This window comes from Ambystoma mexicanum, chromosome 1p (genome assembly GCF_040938575.1).
Source record: "Ambystoma mexicanum isolate Mex_15411 chromosome 1p, UKY_AmexF1_1, whole genome shotgun sequence".
NCBI lineage: Eukaryota > Metazoa > Chordata > Amphibia > Caudata > Ambystomatidae > Ambystoma > Ambystoma mexicanum.
The window spans coordinates 1,459,262,486-1,459,285,659 of record NC_090921.1 but is presented as its reverse complement, the minus strand read 5'-3'; the positions used below and the strand labels follow the sequence as shown (position 1 = coordinate 1,459,285,659).

Here is a 23,174-nt window from a genome sequence, read left to right as displayed (position 1 = left end):
CCAAAGCGCTGGCATGGCCTGGTTCCAAGGCGTGGGGGCAGAGATAGAGCTGCCGGGTGATGGGCTTTGTGGCATTCCAGGGGTGTCCCTTCCTGTCAGGGTGCCACATTCAGGCTATCTGCTGAGGAAGCCCTGAGCATGAGACTGTAGAGTGGAGGGGAGCTATTGTATTGCTGCAGGTACCTATAATGATACCCAGAGGGCTTCTTTCCCATTACTCCATGAGCGGATCGCAGGGTGTTCTGTTCAGCACTCTTTCTGAAACATTTGCCGATTTGCAAACCACACATTCTACCAATGTATCGAATATTTGATATTTTTCTCCCTTTTTGTATTAGTTTGGTTGTACATTTTTAGAGCTACTTTCAACCCCCTAAATAAAAAAATAAATCAGAGTATAAGAGAAAGTGCAGCCTTGCAAATCCATTCAAGTAGTAAAGGGACCATATATAGAATGCTGCATTCTGCATTGTCTTTTCCATTGATCACCATGTGCACATGCCTACTAATCATGCTGCAAATCATGCCTGACCAGTAATAGTAGCGGTGCCAGAAGAGGTACAACTTAAACTTCTACTAACAGTAGTCATAGTAGTAGCACCAATATTAGTAGTGATACTGACAGTGGAGGTACTAGTGACAGTAATAACAGTACCTGCATCACAGCTAGTAGTAGCACTGCAATATTTACACGTAGTAGTATAACACATGATAGCAGTGACACCCCTTACGATGGGAAATAGTTCTCCTTGTATCAGTACTGCACTTTGATTCCCTACTACCGTTAGCAGTAGTAATAAGGCCAGAAGTGGCACCAGAAGAAGTACTATTAGTATAAGAACGAGCACAATACTATACTACTCCTTACCAGTGTAAATAATATTAGTAGTACTGTTGTTACTAGTTACATTGACATACTACTACAGTAATATCTAGAAAACTACTATATCTGTATTTATTTGTATTGTTCATTTTTAACCCACTGCCTGCGTGTTTTTTATGCGCGGGATCGAGATTCGAACTAGTGTTGTACCACGTTGTTTTGTTTCCAAAACAAACGCGTTGCACCTGAGCTATCCTACAGCTTGGGCAGGACTGCCAGGCATGTTAACTTGTCAGTGTCAGGTCTTTTACTCAGCCCTCTTGCTGCTATAATGGATCTGCAAGCTGAATTGTTCTCCTTCATTAGTGTCACTATGTATGGCATTAAACGCAGCCCAAAAACGCAGGACAAATAAAGTGAAAATGCTTATGAAAACCTTAAAAACCTTAAGGTACACGGGAAGAGCTTTTGGGTGGGTATTCGGCAGCAGATAAACACTTAAAAGTAGGACCATCATGCTTCATTGTTGTACACATGCACCATTCCCTTTAAGGTGCAAGGCTGTTTATAAATGGCTACTTTGTAGCATATGCACCCAACAAAAAATACCTGTGCATATGGCTAACTACAAGGAATGCCCACCAAGGAGCAGGCCACTGCAGATACACAGCCACGACCGCATTGTTACTCAATATTTAGATGTCATCTCAAACTCATGCTCTTATCTTGACCATGAGTCCGGAGGAAAGGCGTGTCCTTGCTTTTGCAATCTCACTGTAAGTCAGTCCGGATATTCCCGGATTCGGCCACACCTCTCAGTGCAAATAACACCATGTTACAGGACATGGTCTAAAAATCACAGCTCCACTTGCTTTGGTCACACATGAGTCTGCTTCCCTCACCGAGTGTTGTGAATCCAGGAGAGTTGTGCAGAGTGGAACAAGTAACATTGAGCCTGAAAATTAACATAGTTTTCCTTTGGAGAAATACCTTCATCTTCCCACAGTCTCCGGCCCTGGGCTGCCCACTAGTACACAAGTCATCAGTTCCCATGAATGTTATATATGTTGCATGGATGCCAAGGTCCTTGCATTATCGGGCACATGCCACACCTGAAGCACGCACACCTAGTATGGTGCAATAGAACCATATTTAAAATGAAAAAGAAACAAAATGCAATGGAATACAACCGACATGTGATACAATAACTGCCCCAAGAACACAAGCTGACATGGCCTTTTATTCCTGTGTATTAATGTTTTTTTTCAATTACTGAATGAGACATTGGCAAGAAAAATGGACAGAGACCTGATCTTTGGGTGCAGGCGTGGCTTGGCAGTAACATACAAGCACTGCTCATCATGCCTGTCTTCCTTTCCATTGCTCCTGGCGAAGACCGTGAGGGTTACCGCTGCACTTGGAGGAGGCAGGCATTCTGAGGGAATCCGCAGCTCGGTGGCACCTGGCTGGATGAGACCCTGATCCACGCATTCAGTCCACCGCGTCCAGCAAGATCCTAGTGAGAGATGAAACATTCTCAGAAGGGTCCTCATGCCTTCCAACTGAGTATTCAATATGATCATGAAAGGTGCCTTTCTTTCATTGCCAAAACTGGTGCAGTGCACAAAGTGACACAATGCCTCGAAACGCCTTCTCCTCTTGCCCAAGGAACATCCCTGGTGGCCACCAATATTGCTCTAGAATTGGGCACGTCCTTTGTCCACCAGCTGCCCACTCATGCCCTTCCAGAGATGCCTTTCCATACAGAACGGCTCCCGACCACCTCTCAATATACCCGAGCCACCCAACTCTGCAGGAAGACGTCTGGTGTGCAAACTGTTCAGCTGAAACCCCCTCATGAAATGATTCGGTTAGGTACAGAAAATAAGGAGCTTAGGACATTCAATTATTGCAAAGTTGCTTGGAGTCAACTACACTGTCCGTTGAAGGAACCACGACTATAACACAGTTTTGCAATATTTGCATGCCATAATTATAATTTCCACATGTACAATTCTGAAGGTCCCAGCCCCCTTATGAGCTTACTTCTGGACATGTGGTAACAGTAAATGAGCACCTGCCATAAACAAGCAGCTCTGCAAAATGCAAAGTGTGTGGCAATGCCGTTATCGCAGATACACAAAGCAAGAAACGGTGTGGTGGCCATTTCCAAAAAGTTATCTGTTAAATGTCTTACACTGAGGTGCCATCTAGAGAAAATGGCAACGCCAACCGATGAATGGGAAATGCCATGGTGTGGGGGAGGTGACAAACACCTGTGAGACATTGATGATTAGGGGTCACTGTCCTGGGGGGAGAGGATGTTTCTAAGGCACCTGTGGTGTGTGACCCTCCAGGACTGTCCACGGGAAGCCCACTCAGATTTAAGAGCACTTTGGCAGAGGCTGGTGGAATGGCCTTAAGTAGTGGGTGCAGTCCACCACCAAGCATCCGATGCCGCTGGAGTGGGCATCATGTTGTTGTTAGTCCTCTACCTCTGCGACGAGTGAACTTCATGGCCTGAATTACATCAGAAGACAGGAGGTAAGAGCTTGCATCCATCTGGCCAATGGTGAGTACATATACAACACATGCAAGATGTGTTTGCCCAATTGAAGTGTGCAATGCACACTCTGCATGTGACCACGTTGTAAGGAACTCATGGTGGCAACAGTAAAGACAGACACGTGATCACAGTTCAAGGGTGTTTATTAAACTGTACGAATGTGTTGGAAACATGCCTAATCTAAACCTAAATCTAAAATGGTAGCAAGCTACGACCATCAAATAATAATAAGGCAGTCCTAGTGCCGTCTTGTCAAATAAAAAGGCCTATACTAAAAAAATATTGTCAATCCTTACAACTAAATGCAAAAAGAGTGTGGGGATAGGGTTCACAAGAAAAAAAAGAAGTGTTTACAAATGATAAATCGGGATGTGGTAGCCGGGGTCTCCCTTATCCACATTTTGAGCACGCGACAAGGCGGGATTCCTGAGCACAACACACTCTCGAGCTTTTCCCAGCACAAGACAACAGTTCCGTTCTCAGGCATTAGGGCCTTCGGTGGTTAAGTCTCTTTTTCTGCAAAACGTCTCTTGCCTCCGAGGACCTGGTGGGTTCCAAAAATAACAAACAACAAGTTAATTTCCAATGTACGTTGGGTTACGACTTCACCCCTGGTTCCCCCTCTTCCGGGCCAGACCCTTTTCAAATGTTTGCCTCCCTCCATCGGGTTCACTGCCTTTAGGTGATGGCTTTTCACCCCTCGATCCCCCTCTTCCGGGCTCAGATCCACCAAAACGTTTTAGTGATATCAGGACCTTCAGTGGTTCAATATCTTGCTTCCGAGGGCCTTGAATATTCCTGATTGTACTTCGGTGATGATTCTTCACCCATGGGCCCCTCTTCTGGTCTCAGGCCTCTCTCAAATATCAGCCACCCTCCATGGGGTTTACTGTGGCTTGTATTCAAAAGATTTCTCTGTTGCAACTTGTCGATGGGGTGCTGGCTTTTCACCCATGGATCCCCCTCTTTCGGGCTCAGACCCTTCTTGAATGTTAGCCTCCATCTGTCGGGTTCACTATGGCTTGGTGTCCAAAACAATTTCACTTTTCGCATTCACAAGTTTTAATGTCTTTTTAAACTTTGCATTCACAAGTCTTCATGTCTTTTTAAACAGTTCACTGTGGACATCCCTTTGTTGGGTTCACTCTTGTCAACACACTGTTCATTGGGACTTGAGACCATGTATTATCGGCATCCAATATGTCGGGTTCACTTTTGCCAACTCTTGACGGTCTCACATTTATTTCTCTTTTCTCTCTGTGCAGGATTCATCTCCCTGAGCTTCTCAATTACGTGCAGGTCAAAGACTTTCAACTGTACAGGGGGTTTTGGTAGAACCCTGTATGACCAGTTTGATGTTTTCCTTGTGGCTCTCCTAGGGCCTTCTGGTAACGGTAGTTTCAACAAACGTGGGATCAACCAGAATCTCTCGAATGAGCACTCATGTGGTGCTGTACCCCTCTGCAGCTGGTTTTTCCTTAATGTTAACAGTTTTTTGAACTTTCCTTAATTTGCCATTTGCGACTTTCGTTCATTGCAGTTCAGTTTCTTATCAGCTCTCCCCTCGACTCACCGGCTGTGATGAACCACTTGGCTTATCTTGTCTCTGGAGTCAAGGCTGGTACCACGGCAGCAAGCGTCTCTCCCTGTTCTGATTATCAGTGTGGGCATGCTCTGTGTACTGTTGGCATCTGCTGCAACACATGCTGGCTGTTGTTTGCGGTCTTACGCTTCCTTTCACGGGTCTCGGTCAGAAAGGGCAAGATCGCTTCTCTCCTTGTCACCCCTTCGGTTCTTGCCACCTTTCTCCTCCGCTTGAACTGCCGTGCTTGGATAGCTGTTTCATTGTCCGGTCTGCCTTGCTTGTTATGTGCTCTCATGCTCTACCTTTGATCCCTGTGGGGAAAGGAAAGGGCTGTCAGGTGTGTGTGATTCTGCTCAATTGCCTGACTTTGCCGGACCCTTGTGATGGGACATGTCAGGTAAACGGCTCTGTTGTTAGTCCATTTTTTTCTACGGTATGGGAAAGTTTTTGTGTTAGAAAAAGGGGAGTAGAGTTGCTATGTATCTTATGGAGTAGGAAGGGGGAGAGGTGTTATATGAAATTATAACCCTCATACTAGGGGGTTTGGTAAACTCAGTAGGACGAGATTGGTAGGGTTTGTGAAACAAACAGGAATGAGTGGGGTTATTATTGTGAAATTAACAGGCGGATTGTGGGAACGGTAGTGTTTTGTCAAAGTACTCTGGGTGTCCGGGAATTAATTATCAGAGGGACATGGAGAATAATGAATGGGAGTATTTGGGTAGGAAAGAAGCTGACATCCATTCTGGGAGCCATAGTTTTTGAGTGCAACAGGGTTTCTAATGGATTTACCAGATGTGGAGGGGATGTCGGATTCTGGTAAAGGAGGTTCATCGGGTGGAAGGGAGGTCGAGTTGGCACAGCCTATAAAAGCATCAAGGATCTCATCTTCCTTATCTCTTTCTCTGGTATAATACTGCGGCTCACCTGGGGCATTCCCCCCAGCATAACCCGTGCTCCCCTACCTAGGTGATCCTCCCTCGCTCGTCCAATCCCAGGGTTGGGATCTGAGAGTGTCAGCCATTCCCTGGTCACCTGAATAAGGGATTCTCAAAGTCTGCTTGGGAGAATATCCTCAGATTCCTCACAACGTACTAGGCGAAGAGCCAACTATCAGACCTGACCCACACACGCCAAAGCAAATTCCACACGTCTCTGTATAGCCCATGTAGAGTATAGCCATGTAGACTCATTGCAACTATGGACATGTAACCATGAGGAAGACTGCAAGTCTCAGAATGCAACGAGCAAAGCAGCACACACACACACATAGCAAACATTTATTATTTACAGAGGTAACCCTGATTTGTTACTTAAAATGTAATACGCTCTGTACATGAAATAACATCCGAGCACCAGAGTTAAAAGTGGATACCTACCATTTCTATAGGCTGCCATGAAGAATGTGGTTTTCAGTGTATCATACATGGACAATTGGAAGTCTTCCTCATCAGCAGGGGGAAGCAGCAGATGCTAAACTCACCGGCAAATAACCATCAAGATCGGCAATTGAAGCACTCAGAGAACTAAGATGCAACCCAGAGGAAACCTGCAGGGAACATACGCGCTCTCTGTAGATCTCCTACCTGAACTGTCATCCTTAGACACTGTCTCGACTAAAATAGCAGGCCAGACTTCCTCATTGCCCTCCAAGAGAGCTGTTGCTGTGTCTTGCACACTCTGAACTGCGGTGTCCAGTCATTATCTCGAAAACAAAATGTCGAATTACAATAATGTCGAAACAATAATGTCGAAAACAAAAATGTCGAATTGTTTTATTTTTAATTTACATGTTTTTTTGGGGTTCCGGTGGTAAAAAAAAGGGGTAAAACATAAAAAAAAATTAAAAAAGGGGGGTTGGGGGGGGAACCCCCCCATTTCGAATAAAAATCAACAAAAAAAAAATTAGACATTTTTGTTTTCGACTTTATTTTTTCAACATTATGACTTTCGACATATTTGTATTCAAGATTATGACTATAAACCCTGAACTGCTTGCCATCTACATTCCCAACAAATGAAAGGTGTACCTTGACCTGCCAGTAGTTCTTGGTGGAAAATACCCGAGTAGTATAGGGTTTTAAAACCCTCAAGATGTTCATCTTGAGGCTGGTACGCAATGGAAAGGCTTCCAGGTATGTGGGTTCATAATCTAATGTAGGATACCTCTGAGCCCACTCTGTGATTGTTTGTGCAACACTATGAAGCCCAGCATTAGCCCCTCAAAGGGGGCATCTATGCCAGGGAAAGGTTGTAGTGGTTCTTTCGGAAACATCGGTTTTGCTTGTCTTATGGAACATATCATCGGTTTGACTGCATTTTTCAATAATATTGGGCATAATGAGCCGATAAATTCGACTAAATATGTGGTCGTAGGTCTTTGCTATTCACATATGTTCCATGGTTACGTGTGCATGGGTCAGGTCTACTGAAATGGCTTAGGAGCCAACAATTGCAAAAGCGGTTGTCTGTCCCCTTTTTGATTGGGTCTGATCCTATAGGTGAATACTTGTGTCTCTGTTGCTCTCCATGACATCTGGATAGGTGGCTCCCTGCTCAAAATCAGGTTTGAAGAGTGGATCTTTGTAAATAGCAGTGGCCAAGGCAATTCAGATGGTAAGCTCTGCTCCTTCTGTGGTCTCTGTGGTTGCTCATTACGAGTAAGGTGGTATGTGGTAAAAGTGATGGTACTTATATTACTGCCGCTTTTACCACACTGCAGAATCAGGGGCTGGTGCTAATTCTGCCGGGGAATTAGCACCGGCAGAATGAACACCAGCAGAATTATCACCAGCATCAGCCATAATTACCGTCAGCGCTAATTCCACTAGTGGAATTACTGCCAAGATACAAAATGGTATTTCTGCTGCATCACAAGTTAAAATACTGCCAAAATACCACCAAAAATGGGTAGTAATCCGCCAAAAACACAGTGCAGTTACCTTCACCTAAAAGGTGGAGGTAAATGCATACAGTTGATGGAAATCAAGCCACGGGTGCACCCAATCCCCTCAGAAAGAGTACATAAGGCACACACCTGACCCAAACACACTTTACAACACACCATGCTGCCACTATCACTCGCAAACTGGGACATGCAGAACCTACTGCTCCACATTGAGCTGCAAAGGCAGGAACCGTAAGCGCAGGGCACATGTCGCCGAGAGGAGGAGGCGGAGATGCCATGAAAGACATGCACCCATTTCCCGCGTAAGGCCCCACCCTGGGCACTGACGGATCCTCAGCTCATTACCCTGTACCGGCTATACAGGGAGACAATAGCAGAGGTACTGTCCACGATCCACGACAACATCCAGAGCAGGATCTATCTGGACTGCTGAAGCTTCTGATGATGCTACATTTTCTCGCCAGTGGCACCTTCCAGCTGACTGTGGGCATGCTGCATGGCATGTCTCAGCCCACTTTTTCAGTTGTACTTGGGCAGGTGCTGGAGGCATTCCTGTGCCATGCATTACGTTACATCTCCCTGCCCACTGCACTGGCACAGATAAATGCCACAAAGGTGCTTTTCTATGCAGCAGCCCGGTGTCCGGTCAAAGATTCGACACCAAAAGGATTGAATGCAATAGGGTCAAGGCAATAGGACCGAAAACCAAAGGGTTGAATTTTTTTAAAAAAAAAATATATATTTTTTGGTTTTCGTATAGTAAAAAAAAAGTCTTTTTTACACCAAAAAAAAAAAAATATTCGACCCTTTGGTTTTCGGTCCTTTTGATTCGACCCTATTGCATTTCGGTCCTTTGGATTCGATCCTTTGACCTATAACCCAGAAGCCCACATGCCAAATGTAATTGCTGCTCTGGACTGCACCCATGTGGCGTTAGTTGCCCCCAAGGCATATGAAGAGGCATACCGGGACAGGAAGCAGTTCTACTCCATGAATGTGAAGGTTACGTGCAATGCTGCACTGAAAATAATACATTGCTAGGCCCGCTTTCCTGCATGGACTCACAATGCCATGGACCTACGTAATAGCATGATGCTGTGTAAGTACAAGTACCATCACACAATACAATGTTGCAGCACAAGTTCCATGCAATATGAAGGGGGGCATTGCTAATACTGATCAATGCATGGCTTCGCAAGGCCTCATACTTGTAGGACCTGCCCTCTCAGGCTACATATGACACCCAATAACCCAGGACTAAACCCAGCAGGACTATGCAGTAGTATGACAGCAAAGAAGAAAGCCCCACCAGGTAAATCATGCACAAACTGATGACTACATGAACCACATTGCATATGGCACACATACCTACACAGCCAATGCAACAGTTCACCACTGCACAAAGAGAATGCAACACTGCCAGACACATATAACATGCACACTGCAAACCATGCATGTGAATTCACTGTTGCAGGAATGCACATGCCACAAACAGCACACGAACTGCAAAATACGCATCAGGGCACTACTTGACAGCCGAGCACACCACAGGCCCAATACAGACAACATGCACATTTGAAATCCTATCACAGGCCATCTCTGGCACAGTTTTCCTGGGAGCTGTGTGCACAGTGTACCTCTAAGTGACAATGCACATGTACCCCTGTAGTATATCACACATCACTGAATTACTGGGAATGAAAACCATGTAGTACAAATGCAACATAACTGCATCAAGAGAGTGCCCACCACCATAAAATGTAACATGATACACATCCTCAATGCACTGTGACTGATATTTGTGTCTTATGCTGTTGCAGGTGACTCTGTTGGGGGGACCCCCAAAACCTATGGCTGATGGCACATGTGTGCAATCCACCTATGCCACAGAAGGTGGCCTACAATGAGGCACACGTCAGGACCAGACTCTGCATTGAGTGGCCCTTTGGCCTGTTGAAGGCACGTTTCCAGTGCCTGGACCATACCGGATAGGCCCTGAAGTACAGGGCAGAGAAGGTTGGCCAGATATTTGTTGCTTGTGGCATGCTGCACAACATCTACCTCAGGTGAAATGTCCCTCTGCCTCCTGATGTGGACATGCCTCCCCCAGCATCCAATATTGCACAGTGATGCTGCACATTGAGCGTGAGGAAACCAGGGACGGACGACGTCTGGTGCAGCAAGAATTAATTGAGCATTTCTTCTAGACACATTACTTTTCACATGCATCACCTTTTTGTATATATGTACATTTTCAAAATATCACCTTCACACAAAAGGTGAACTTTTATTTACTAACACCTGTGGTGAACACCCATTCTGAACAGCCCTTCCCACCCACCTCCCCAATTGCCAACAGCTCTTTCCGCTATATCCCCAATCCCCAACACCACTACCACCCATCTCCCCAATCCCTAACACCAGACCCAGCTACCTCCCTTGTGCCCAATGAAATAGTATCATATCACATCATGTCACTTGCCCTTACCAGCCTGCTCGGGCACTGTATGGACCACATTGCATTATGAGTTCCGCTGTGGGTCCCAGCCAATGACCCTCTGTGGGGGGGGGATTGAGGTGGAAGGCTCTGATTCCTGGCCCAGGTATATTGCATGGTGAGGTGCATGCTTGCATGCATGGATTAGGTAAAGGCAGACATGCCCGCTGTATCCTCCCTTATCGTCTGGACCACAGATGTGATGGCAGAAGTCACCACTGACAACTGCTGGAACTGGTGGTCCACTTCCCTGGCAATCCTTAGTGAGGACCCCTGTGTACAGTCCTGAATGGCCTGTACCTGCCACGTGCATTTCCGCCAGGTTTTGTATGGTGGGCTGGCTCCACTTCATGGTATCCGGCCTCTCCCAGATTGCAGCCAGTGAATGCTGAGGCACCAGCTGTGGTCTATGGAGAGGACCAGGGCTGAAGCTGGGGGATCTGGGGTCACTGGGGACACATGGGATGGCTGGCATTGCCTTGGTGACTCCCTCCTGCTCTTTCCCCCGCCACTCCAATTGCTGGCCTGTGCAGGGGTGGAGGTAGGTGCACTGCCAGCGGTGGAGGTCTCTTGGGCAGTGGAGGGCCCTGCCTGTTCAGTCTGAGTCAACTGTGAACCTGTCGGGTGGATAATAACATGCTGTGAGTCACCATGCATACTAGTAAGTGGGCTAGCGAGACACTCATGCGAGACACTCGTGCATCATGAAGAATGGTCATCATATGCACATTTTGCCTGATGGGCATAATCGTTTGCAAGCCAATGAGTACAGCTAATGCAAGGTGGGAGTAGTGTCTGCTGAGGGTGTCCATGGCAAATGGATGGGTACATTGCCTGTTGGCCTGCCCATATGGCTTGTTGTTGTAGTGGTGCACTTTTCAACATGGATGTCCACAGCACAAATGGGTGCTTCTCATTGCTCCATGGATTTATCTGTATATTTCCCCTATGGTACATGTGTATTAAAACAGTGTCCCACCTTCCCTTGCACATGCTTGTAGTCTCTTTGCCTTTGTACAGATGGCCATGTATTTGCCCATTCCCTTTACCATTGGGTTCATCTATGCTGGAGGACAAATGCTTTTGGCCAGTGAATTCACATGGGAACTTGAGGACTCACCGACATCTCCATGGCTAGCTGCTTCCACTTCGGCACTGCCGATCCCCTCCATGAGTAGGAATGAGCTGGCCTTTTCCTCCCATGTAGTCAGGAAGAGTGGTTCCACAGTGCTACCTCCTGTGCTTGGTGATGAGGCTGCGGATCCTGTCCTTCAGGTCTTCCACCTTTTGCAACAGTCTTCTCTGTCCCATGGGACAATGCCCACTGCCACGACCGTGTCCCGTATTCTCACCCAGATGGCAGCCTTCCTTAGGCTAGAGGTCCTCCGCTGTCTGCTTCCCTACAGCTCATCTTCATGTCTGACAGCCTCATCTACCAGCACATGCAGTTCCCCCTCACTAAATTTGTGCTTTTGCAGCCTCATGTTGGGCACCTTGCCTTGATTTTTAATGATGCTTCTGGCAGACTTCCCATTCTGACGATGATGCTATTTCCGCTGGTGGTATTTCTGCCGGTGGTAATTCCACCAACAGTAATTGCACTGGCAGAAATAGCACTGAATTGGGTGGCAGTAATGGTAATTCTGCCAATGCCAGTAATTACCGGCTGAAACTCATTTATGGCAGTATTTTCTGTCGCACAGAATTACTGTTATCACCAATGGTGTGTGCGTGCTCCCAACTACTTGTGATGTTGTGATAATGGTAATTTTTCCCAGGGGATTTACAGCTGTATTTCCACTCAACTTGCAATGAGGCACTATATCTCTGATGTCTCTAAGAAGTCACACTACCAGCTGCACCTTCTCAGAGGTATTGTTCCCTTCCTCTCTTTCTCCCATAAACTCACTGTCTCCAGAGCTCTGGTTCTCTCTAGGCTGGACTACCACAACAGCCTATTTCTAAATCTGCCTGCCGCTACTCTCTGCCCTCTGCAAAGCATCCAAAACAGGACAGCAAGACTTGTCCTTGGCCTCAAGCCCAGTTGTCGTATTTCTCCAGGACTGAAATCTCCGCACTGGCTCCGAGTGGCTGCGAGGTTTAAGTTCAAAACCCTCTGCATTGTCTACAAGGCCTTCTGGGGCCTGCGACCTCAATACCTTCAACTCTCTCTTCCTAAAAAACTTCCTTCTCGAGCTCTTCGCTAATCCGCCTCCAACTCCCTCAGGGTTAGTCGCTTCTCCAAGCAGAGAGTTGGTTGTAGATCTCTTGCTTCTGCTGGGGCCTCCCTCTGGAACAGCCTCCCTGCCTCTCGTAAACTGGAGGAGGACCATCTCCGATTCCGGAAGCACCTCAAGAACTTCCTCTTTGCTTCTGCTTTGTCTCCTCCTCTCCCTTACTGATCTCCTGGCCAAATCTGAAATTGCACTGGTTACCTGGCTACCCTCTGATCTCAGGCCCAGGTCCCCTCCCCGCCAGTTGCACACCTGCACTGACCCCTTGGCAACCCTTGCACTCGGGGACTGTTTCTGTATCCCTATAGCCCCATCTAGCACTTGACACCTGATGTCAGCACTTACCCTTGCTCTTGCCACCAGCTGGCCATACTTTTATTTATTGTCTTTATTTATTTACTGTTATCCTATGTAATGCACTGCCTCCTCCCCTTTCCCCCTTGCACTTTTCCCCTTCCTCCCCTGCACTTGCGCGATCTCAATGTCATCTGGCCTAGTAGGATCATTTTCTCTGTCTTCCCTCTGTTTCCCCTCCCTTGCCTCGTCACGCCTTGAAACACTTGTGTATAGGCGCGTTATGAATGCCATATCATATCATATCATATACTTTAATGGTCTGATTTGATGGTTATTATTTAGGCTGGTGGACTTCAGTGGCACAAAAACCACAAAACCCTTTTTCTGGTTGTATCCATGCCTTCTACTTCTTGAATGACAGGCTAGCCAACCTTTTTCCAGATCAGTTGAGATATTCGATCCCTGCTTCTAATCTCATAAGATAGCTCACCAAAGTTAAATAGTAGAACATCCCAGGTTCCTTCTATAATGTTCATTGATGATGCCCGTTCTTAAATCATTAAAGATCCTTGAAGCTAGACCTGATCTATTGCGATCATCCGATAGTGGCCTGTAAGAATCATAACAGGTTGCCCGTCTGAATTAGACAATGAGACTGAATAGAGATGGTGAACCTGCACTGAGCAGCCACTGTGCACATCCAGACCTGTTGCTTTTTCTGAGCCTCGTGAGGGAATATTGGCTCATGATGTCAGGTTGGCAATTTTTAGAGATGGGTGTCCAGTATTGGCCACCAGGATCAAGGGTCTGATGCTTTTTGATGGGTGGACGTCTAAGTCAGATCCAATGATGATTCCAGTTCTAACACCAAGTCTGACAGAATTAATTTAAAAGGTAACTAATTCTAGCAGTAAAATTAACCAGAAAAATATAATGTGAGTATTTGTGGGATTGCCAGGGCTAGAACAGTCCTTCAATGTTCAGTAGTCATTTGCATTGTTGTTTTATAGTCAGCATCTGGCTCAATTCACAGAGTATTTGGAATCCTGTCTCCAGCATGCGATGTTTCTATAATGCTCGAGGAGTGGATCTCCTTTCTCTGACATGTTTAATTAGCTTAACATTTGTAACTTTTGCAGCTGTCTGTGGAGTTGGAATCGTACCTGCAGCGTGCAATGTGATTGTCAAATGTTCTAAGGAAATTCAGGAAGTTTGGATTCTAGGCAGTGCTTTCACAAAATTCAACTTTCTTACTTTGCTCTGGGAATGAGGACTCACTATCCCAGTATGCACCATTTTTATGACAAGTAGCTTTGGGCACCCACCCAGAGAAGAGGGACTCTCTATTCCACTATGCAGCGTTTTCACAACAAACATAATTGTTAGTTTGCTCTGTGAGCCATGATTCAGGGTGACTGCATGCAGTGGTTCCAAAACAAGTTACTTTTGTAACTATCTCTTTTAATTAGGACTGGGTCACCCTTCATTCTGAATGTGCTCTAGGAATTCTGACTCAGTCTCCCAGTATGAAATTGTTCACAGTAGATGTCCTTCTCAGTCATTCTTTATTCCAAGATCTCTCACGCCTCCACCTTTCCTTCCATTCAACTATCCACCTTAAGCTTCTTCTCTGTTTCCCACTTAATTATCTCTCTCTCTCTCTCTCTCTCTCTCTCTCTCTGTCTCTCTGTCTATCTCTCTCTCTCTCTCTCTCTCTCTCTTTCTCTGTCTATCTGTCTCCCTCTCTCGCTCGCTTTCTCTTTTCTCTTTCTTACAGGATTTGGGTTTGCAGCCACATGATATCCCTCCTGCCTCTCCTTGGACTGTGGGCAGCTTTTTCTTCTCTGTCACTCCTCTCGTTCCTGTCTCCAGAGGTCAGAGGATGTCATCTTGGAATAATTCACTCGGCTAAAGCAGTACTGGTTCCTCTCACCCATTCTTCTCTCAATAGCTGTAAGTGTTCCCATGGCCTATACCCATTTGACAGGGATTACTTCCTCACTCACTGTCCTCTGCTCACCTGCTCCGTTTCAGACATGAAGCTATTTCACCGGTGCTGGCCTCAGCTTTTAACTCACGCTTTCGTCCCAGCATGTCTTTCAGACAGCCATGATCCTGTGGGCCAGATCACCTGGTGGTAGATCAGGGACAACAGACTTCTTATGGAGATTGTCAGCCATCTCTCAGTGGTGATTCATCACAATGGCAAGTATGCCTCTGGTCTTTCAGGACCATTTGTTGATTATGTGTCTCCCAGGGCATTTTCCAATCCTGGGCTTTTATTATGCATGTAGGATTTAGAAGTTGAGTTGTTAACTGTTCCGAGGCACCAGCTCTGACGTATAGATTGCCCACCACTCTATCCCCCAACAGCAACTCTAGTTGATTGTGATAAAATCTATGCTATACCTGGTACCATTCTCCCTTGTGTTGCTCTTGGGTGATGCATGCCTTTCATGTTAGAGTGAGTTTTTATATGTTGTTGGTGATAGTGTGCCACCTGTATGTGTCCTGGGCACAAGGGCCCACATTTGCTTGCAGGAATGCCCAGATATCTTTGCTACCGACATCCACTTTTTGGCCATTCCACTTCTGGGAATTCAATGCTATCCTACAGAAAATAGGGTGTACATATTCTGTCCTAAAATAACTGAAAATGTTAATCTACATCTGCCCCGCCCCCCACTCCCCTCCTTCCAAGGTAAACTAGTGTATCAAGTGAAAGGGCTGCCCACATAGAACCTCTGTTTAAGGCAGGTTCAATGGAACCTTTTACCATTCAAAAGTGAAAAACTGTACCAGGAATCTTAGACCCACCTGGATGCAATGCAGTTCAATAAACACTGCCTATTAAGCCCAGCAGGTAACTCTGGATTCCCCAGAACTGTCACAGTAACGGGGGATGGACACGTTTCCAGTGATGTAGTTATGTCATCCTGGTTGTTCTGTGTCAGCCTAGTCAGGTCCCCCCGGCTTGCTAGATCATTTGTCTAGGAATACAGGTTTTGCCGGATGCAATTCTGAGAGACTACTTTGGAGCTAAAAACACCTTGTCCCTGATGTATCATCAATCAACTTAAAGGATTAAGGCAGTTGTGCAACATAACAATGTGTTATCTTATTTTTTTATTTTATTGTTGTTTTGTGTAGTGCACAATTACAAGCAAGTCATAACACAGAGCTTTGGGTTGTGGCAGGCAGGGGACAAGGTGAGTAGGGTGATAGGAGTAGAGAAGTGCAGAAGTCAAATGTTGTTGACTAACAGAGCCACAAACCTCCTGGTAGGTAGTCCATGCATAATACACAATGAAGGAATGGGCTTTAGGGAAGCAAAACACTGCAAACAATGAGGAGAATTTACCCCAACACTCATTAAGAAACTGAAGATGTTACATGCAAGAACCTCCAGATCAAGGAGAGTAATCTAATTGGCTAACTCTACTCAAGACAGGGGAGGTAGACAACTGTACTGGAGGCTGGGTAGTAAAGGGGTATGACTATGAGTTACTGAGGACAAGAAAGGTAAAAGAAAAGGAGGTGAAGGAGGTTTCAGGCTACTCGTGGGACTAGGTCATGACCTACAATGTCTTTGAGAAGCTTTTTTGAAGAGGTGTTGGCTTCGAGCAATATGCCTTTGGGAAGGTTGTTCCAGATTTGATGTTCCGAACGCAGAAATAACCATTTGCAACAGCCCAGGAGAATATTTTACTGGAGATTTGAGGTATCTTTCTATTTCCAATAAAATCCAAAATATATTTCTGGAGTTTTGTATGTTTTTATAAGGGGCTTTCATTAGAAGAAGCTGAAATATACAGTGAACCAAAAGTGCCATGTCCATTTTCACTACAACAATTTTCACTATCCAAGAGATTTCCTCCTTACTATATTTGTGGAGATTTTTAATTCTTCCCATATGACCTGTGTCTTGTGTTGGCACAATCCATCTGCGGAATGTGTCAAGTTTACACTGTGATTGTTAATTGAAAGGCATATTTCTGAATGTGTGCACTCATAATTTCCTGGTATTCATTAATATTGAGTCCTTTTAATGTGGTATAGTTAATGCCAAAGTCAAAAGATTCTTTAAAGTTCTTAAGCACTTGCAATTCTTGTGAACATTATTGCTTGTTTTTAAAACAAATGAGAAAAGTACATCATCGCCATGCCTTGCAAATTTATGAGAATTCCAAGGGTCTCCAAATACCCTGAGCTGATTATTGTTACTAAATCTTGTCACAAATGGATCCATAAAGTTCAAAAATCAAGGGAGAATGTGGACTACCCTTCCGGGATACCTGGAGAGTGTAAGCTATTGTGTTAGCCTTTTCATGAACTTTCCCTTGTGCTAGGTTGTGATACATTGTCTAGGCGAACACAATACACTGAGAGCCAAATCCAAATCTTCCAAATAATGCCAGTCCAGTGCATCAAGTGCTTTTCGGGTGTATGTGTTTAAAATACACAGTGGTCATGACACAGGCTTAATGTCCAAGGGCATTTTCTGTTAATTGGTTCCAGGCTCTCCTTCAATTGTTTTGTTTGTTGGTTGGTTTGTTTGTTTATTTATTTCTAATGTGCACCAGACTCGAGGGTATCAAGGCGCAGCAGTTAAGGCGGGTGCAAGGCTTAGGTTACAGAATACAAGATACAGACAAGATTAAAACATATATACAGGTTATAAACAGGTGGAATACATATATACAGCAGACATGTGTCGAGAGATATTTCAGGAAATATTTGAGGGAGTGTGCGGAAGCAAGAGTCAAACCTACAGATCCGTGGATTTGAGCAGGGTAATATAGTTGTGTCTAAATGTCAAGTAAGGTTAGTCTAATCTAAGAGGGAGTTGCAGAGAGTTCCAGTGTTTGGCTGCTTTTACAGGACAGCTGCTGCCACCAGCCCTATTGAGCCTAAATCTAGGAATAGTAAGACAATTGGCATTGCCAAGTCTCATAGGTCTAGTGCATTTTCTTCTATGCAATCTATCCATGAGGTAACTAGGGGCAGCATTGTTTAATGCTTTGTGAGTGAGGGATGCAGTTTTTAGAAGGATTTTATTGTGGGTCGAAAGCCAGTTGTTTTGGTGCCTAGTTACTGAGATATGTGATCTTCTGGTCACTCCTAGTGCGGCTCTTAAGGCATTGTTTTGGACGATTTGTATCCTCTGAATAATAGCCTTATTAGCACTGATGCAGAGGGCATTACAATAATCTAGCCTGGAGAGTATTAGAGCTCTGGCCAGGATCATTCAGTTATTGTTTGACAGGAAAGTTTTGCCGGACCTAATGAGCTTACAGGTGTAGGCAGTGGCGGAGGCCATTGATTTCACTTGTTTGTCAAAAAAGAGGGCATCGTCGAGGTAAAAGCCCAGAGTCTTTACCTTCTTAGCCACCTTAATAAGGTTCCCGTCAATGTTGGATGATGAGTATTCTTGGTCTAATTTCTTAAGGTTAGTGTGGGTGCCCAGGATGATAAGCTTGGTCTTGTCATCATTCAGGCATAGACCGTGGGTGGCCATCCACGCCTGGATGATGAGATACACTCTATTCACCAACACCCTCATATTGCCATTACTCTATTGACTTCTTTGATCAGGACAATGTTACAACTGTCCTGACATCCTGTCTAAGTGTACCCTAATTGTGACTGGTCTATATCGCCTTTAGCCTGTGAACAATAGTGACTTTTAAAAACCTTTCGATAGGGAATGTCCTTGTTTTGGAGCAAAGAGGTGACCATGCAGGTGCAGCATCATCTTGCCAGAATGATCAGTCTTAAAATAGCTTCAGCCTAACCCCTTGGAATGGCAAGTCCAGTTGATGCTAGAGATTCTGCATGATTTCTTCTTTAATCCCACAAAAAGAAATTGGGTATAAAGCCTTTGTTTTAGTGTTACTAGGAGTAGTGTTTGTGGGGGTGATCCAAAATAAAATTGGAATAATTGGTGAGTTGTAAAATGTGCTATTACACAGTGGTTACCCTCGAGATTCTCGACAATTTCCTCCAGCACAAATATGCTGTTGTTAAGGTTGGTTATCAAATTGGGGAGCTTTCCTCAAATCAATCTCTTTCTTAATAGCCACAAACATGCTTTTGAGATCATCTTTGGTCACCAAGCATTAGCCAAGGGATGTAGCTGCTACATCCAGTGACTTGCAATATCCTTCTTTGTTGCCTTGCAACTTGGCAGATTCTTGAGCTTCAATCATGTTGCTGATATTGACCAACCTTGTCTTTTTGGCTTTGATGTTGACTTTGCTCAGGTGAATTTGTTGTTTCTAGGACCGCAGCACTATGTGTACCAGAATAATAAGATGACTAGGCCCAGTTGGTCACACCCTTCACCAGTGCTGAGCCTCTGTACTGTGACGTTCCCCGGCACAGTACAGAGGCTGAGTGCAAAAATGGCCTGGGTTCTCATCCAGTATGTAACGGTTGCTTTGCTTGCTTCCTGGGTGCTTGCTCTAATGACCCCCCTTGTGGCAGACACATGCATCAAGATCTGTGGTATCATGCACTTTCATTGACAGCAATTACTTTGAGGTAATTTACAACAAAGTAATCACTTTGAAATGTCTTCGGAAAATATAGTTATTTGTGGTGTAAGGGGGATAAAAGGGGTAGAGAGGGCTTTGGGCACTAATGAAGGGGAAATGGGGAAGGAAAGGGTCCCCCAAATAAAAAATAAATGCAAAGAAAAAGGTTGAAGTCATGACTTTGTCGTAAATTACCACAAATGAGTACCCTGCACACGTGGCGCACCGGGAATCCAATGTGTTGATTGGCTCTTTTCCGAGCCATACCTCACGGTATTCCCATGTACGCCGTGCGTGCCGGGTACTCTGTTCCCGGCGCGGGGCGTGGAAGCCCCTCAGCCTATGAGGAGGCTCGAAACGGGGCAATCCCCGCTCCGAGCCTCCCCATGGCTGAAGGCTGCTTTCGTCCCCCGCCGGGGAATCAGGTAAGACTTTTTTTTTTACCCTCCCTCCTCCGACCTTCCTGCCCTCCCTGCCCTCCCCACCCCACTTACCTTCTATCCCTTGGTTTCCGGCGAAGGACGATGGAAACCTCCAGGCGTGTGGAGACTCGGAGCGGAGCCATCCCTGCCCCGAGCCTCCACACAGCTGGAGGCTTCCATCGTCCCTTGCCAGAGCCGCAGTACTTTTTTCTTTTTTTTTCCTTCCCCCCCTCCCAACCCCACTTACCTTCTTTTTTCTTTTTTTCTTGGGAGCGAACGCGCTGGAAACACCTTTGTTCCCAGCGCGTCCGCTCCCGATAGCCGCCATGGAAAGGGAAAACGAACTATGTTTTCCCTTTCCCGGCGGCCATTTTTTTCACTTTTTTTTTCTGTCTTGAAACGCGGCAGCATTTCAAAACAGAAAAAAATGCCATTAGTACCCCAGTCCAACGGGTCTAGGTACTAATGGCAATAAGACCCTCGGCGGTGGGCCAATACCAGCCACAGTAATGCCCCCTGTAACTACGGCCCCGGGGGCATTACCTGGGGCGGTATTGGCCCGCCACCTCGGTCACAGTTATTGCTGTTAGCGAAATAACATGGACCAGACCTGTATGGCCCTCGTCTGTGATGCAGTCTCTGTGTATTGAGGATTGCTGAGTGATATGCCTTTGGAAGCCAATGGAGCGTCCTGATGTCACTTGCATGTGCCTGGACACGTTCTTTCTGTGAGACCTTGAAGTTGTAGAAGTTGTAGATGCACTGTCCTATTTGTAGCCCTCTTATTTCTAGACACATTTTGCAGATGTTGTTTTGATGGCACTGTCATGGGTGATTGTTGGTGTGGCTTACTGAACCCCCAGACCGTTGACGAGGATAGTTGAAGCCACAAGGCCATGTATGAAATGCTCATGTTCCAGTGATAAAGGGACACTATTTACTGAATCATGATGGGGCTGCCAGTACTTCAGATTACGGGCACAGAGTCAAAAGACGTAAGGGCACAAAGAGCAGCTGCCCCTGAGTGGCGAGCCCCTATGTTTTACCCAGGAATTGTGCAGCAAGGCTCTACTTTGCTATGGGCTACTCTGGCACATGCTACACATATGCAGTGCTACCTCAGCAATCGCCAGATCCTTTGATGTCACCAGGGAGCAGAGACAGGTTCCTCCACTCCCAATCTCACCTTCGTACACTTTTACTCCAGTTTACTAGACCTGTCTGAACTCCCAGGCTGTGGGCATTATCTCTGGGGGCGCAACATGCAGATGACACCCTGCCACTGAGCCAGCAAGTCCTCAGACCTCAGATGCAGAACTTTGAGGCACCGGGCATGCCATACTAAAATGTAGCCCTCAGATCCAGACCAGTCCCGCCCTCTTTTTCCAGATTTCGCCATGTGCTGAAGCCACACGGATTATATTGTGCTGAATCGGTCTGGATCTGAGTGCTGTGTCTTGGTATGGGGCACCCTGTGCCGCAATGTTCTGCATCATGTTCGTAGCGCGGTCCGTGGAATCGGCGGCTGCTCCGAGCGGGCTTGATCCTGAAGCTCATCAGGTGAGGAGCACGTGACACATGCATACTTTTGGCACAGAAAGCGTTTGATGGCCCAAATGCCTCGGTTTCAGATGAAGCGCCTGTGAGCCTAAGCTTCTCGCTGCCTCATGGTTGCCCGGCCCATTTAGTCGGTTTCTTACCCTGCAAAACAAGATAAACCTTTATACAACACGCCAACCATGCTTATAGCTACTCGTATATCCGCACATACACACATCATGCACCCAAAAACGTAAACACTAACACACATTGCAATCAACACACCCATCCACTCTCTACCCGTGCATCCAAACATTCTGAATCCCAACACAAAAACTTAAAACAAGTCCATCTGCCCATCTGTAATGCTTGGTTTCTTCGTATTCTCGTGATTCTAGTTTTGCTTTTCCTGGACTAGAACTCCAAGAAGGAAAAGGAAAAATGCAACTGGATGCGCTACTGATGCGTGACAGAGGACAACTTCAAAACTCTGCGCTTTCTTTAAATCCAAACAGTGGATCTTCATAAGGAATATCCAAATTACTTGTTCATGACTTTAGTTCATGTAATTGTAGCAGCTGCAAAATGGTGCATGTACCTGGGTTTGTGACAACAGTGCCTGGCAACTGCCTATCTTATACCTACACACAACCCAAAACTGTTGGATTTGGCAATGCTTGCTTTTAACAGGAGTCAGTGCAAGAACAAGTAAACTGCTTATCAATTAAGTGTCCAAAGGCACACTTGGATAACATATTTGTAGTATAGCAGTAGTGCATTTAAAACTCCAGTTAAGCCACTAAGTCTCATACGACTGCTTTGGAATAACAGTAGCAGACACTCAGAGCACAACATTTGATGTTACTGCTTGAAAAAGCTAGCTCAAAGAGATTCAGATTCCCGGAGGATGTGTTTTGGTCAGGGGTAGCAGGAATTGAGTGGGAAGAACCATAGGTATTAGCATTGCAATGGACAGTCAATGCGGGAATAAATAACAATACAACATACACAAGCTGTGTGTTCATTGCTAGATCCCACCTCCTTCATAGCTTCACTGCAATACAATAGTTTGCTTATAAATGGCACTTGGTGCAAACTAATAGCCAAAACTAAAAAGGGCAAATGCATAGCCTGTCCTCTGGTAACATTTAGCAGAATACATGAACAGAGAGTATCCTTGAAATGGAAAGTTATTGTTTTGTCTCTCAGTTCCATGCATCACACTCTACCCCTTTTCAAAATAACTCCCAGGGCACTCTTCTGTCTTTCGGCTGAGAAACGCAGAACCAAGAATCACCCTCAGCCTGCTTCATTTAAATGGAATTCTTTGATTTGGTCCAAAACTAAAACTTACATCTAGTGCAAGGCCACGTGGTTGATTGAAGAAGGCACACTGCTCCTCTTCCCAAATATTCAAAATTATCTATTCTAAATTTGGGGTACGATGGTGGACCGAATGAGATCTTACATAGGTGCACCTGTCTTTCCAAAATGCTTGCATTACTGAAAGTTGTAAAATATGGTTCACTGCCATCAGCCTGCATTAGGCACATTACAGAGGCATACACAATGTTGCCAGACAAAGGGAAGACCGGATACAAATGACCCTTGTAACACTAGGCTTACGGTTAAGTTGTTGCAAAATATAAACATACGAACACAGGAACGGGAGAAACTGTCTTTCTGCACTGGTAGCCTTAGTGGCTGACCAGTGTCCCCAAAATAAAAGAGTTGAAGAAGTAGGGGAAGCTAAGAGTATTTACTCAG

General features: G+C 45.5%; 1 protein-coding gene across 3 annotated transcripts in view; it reads right to left on the bottom strand.

Annotated features, from left to right (window-relative positions):
- LOC138455382 (polycystin-1-like protein 2) overlaps nt 1–23,174 on the bottom strand; it is a 900,768-nt gene that overhangs the window by 626,366 nt on the left and 251,228 nt on the right. For all 3 annotated transcript variants that reach the window (XM_069607102.1, XM_069607103.1, XM_069607104.1), the window contains one exon: nt 2,132–2,339. In XM_069607102.1, the coding sequence (XP_069463203.1) occupies nt 2,132–2,339 (208 nt within the window). The remainder of the gene's footprint in view (nt 1–2,131; nt 2,340–23,174) is intronic.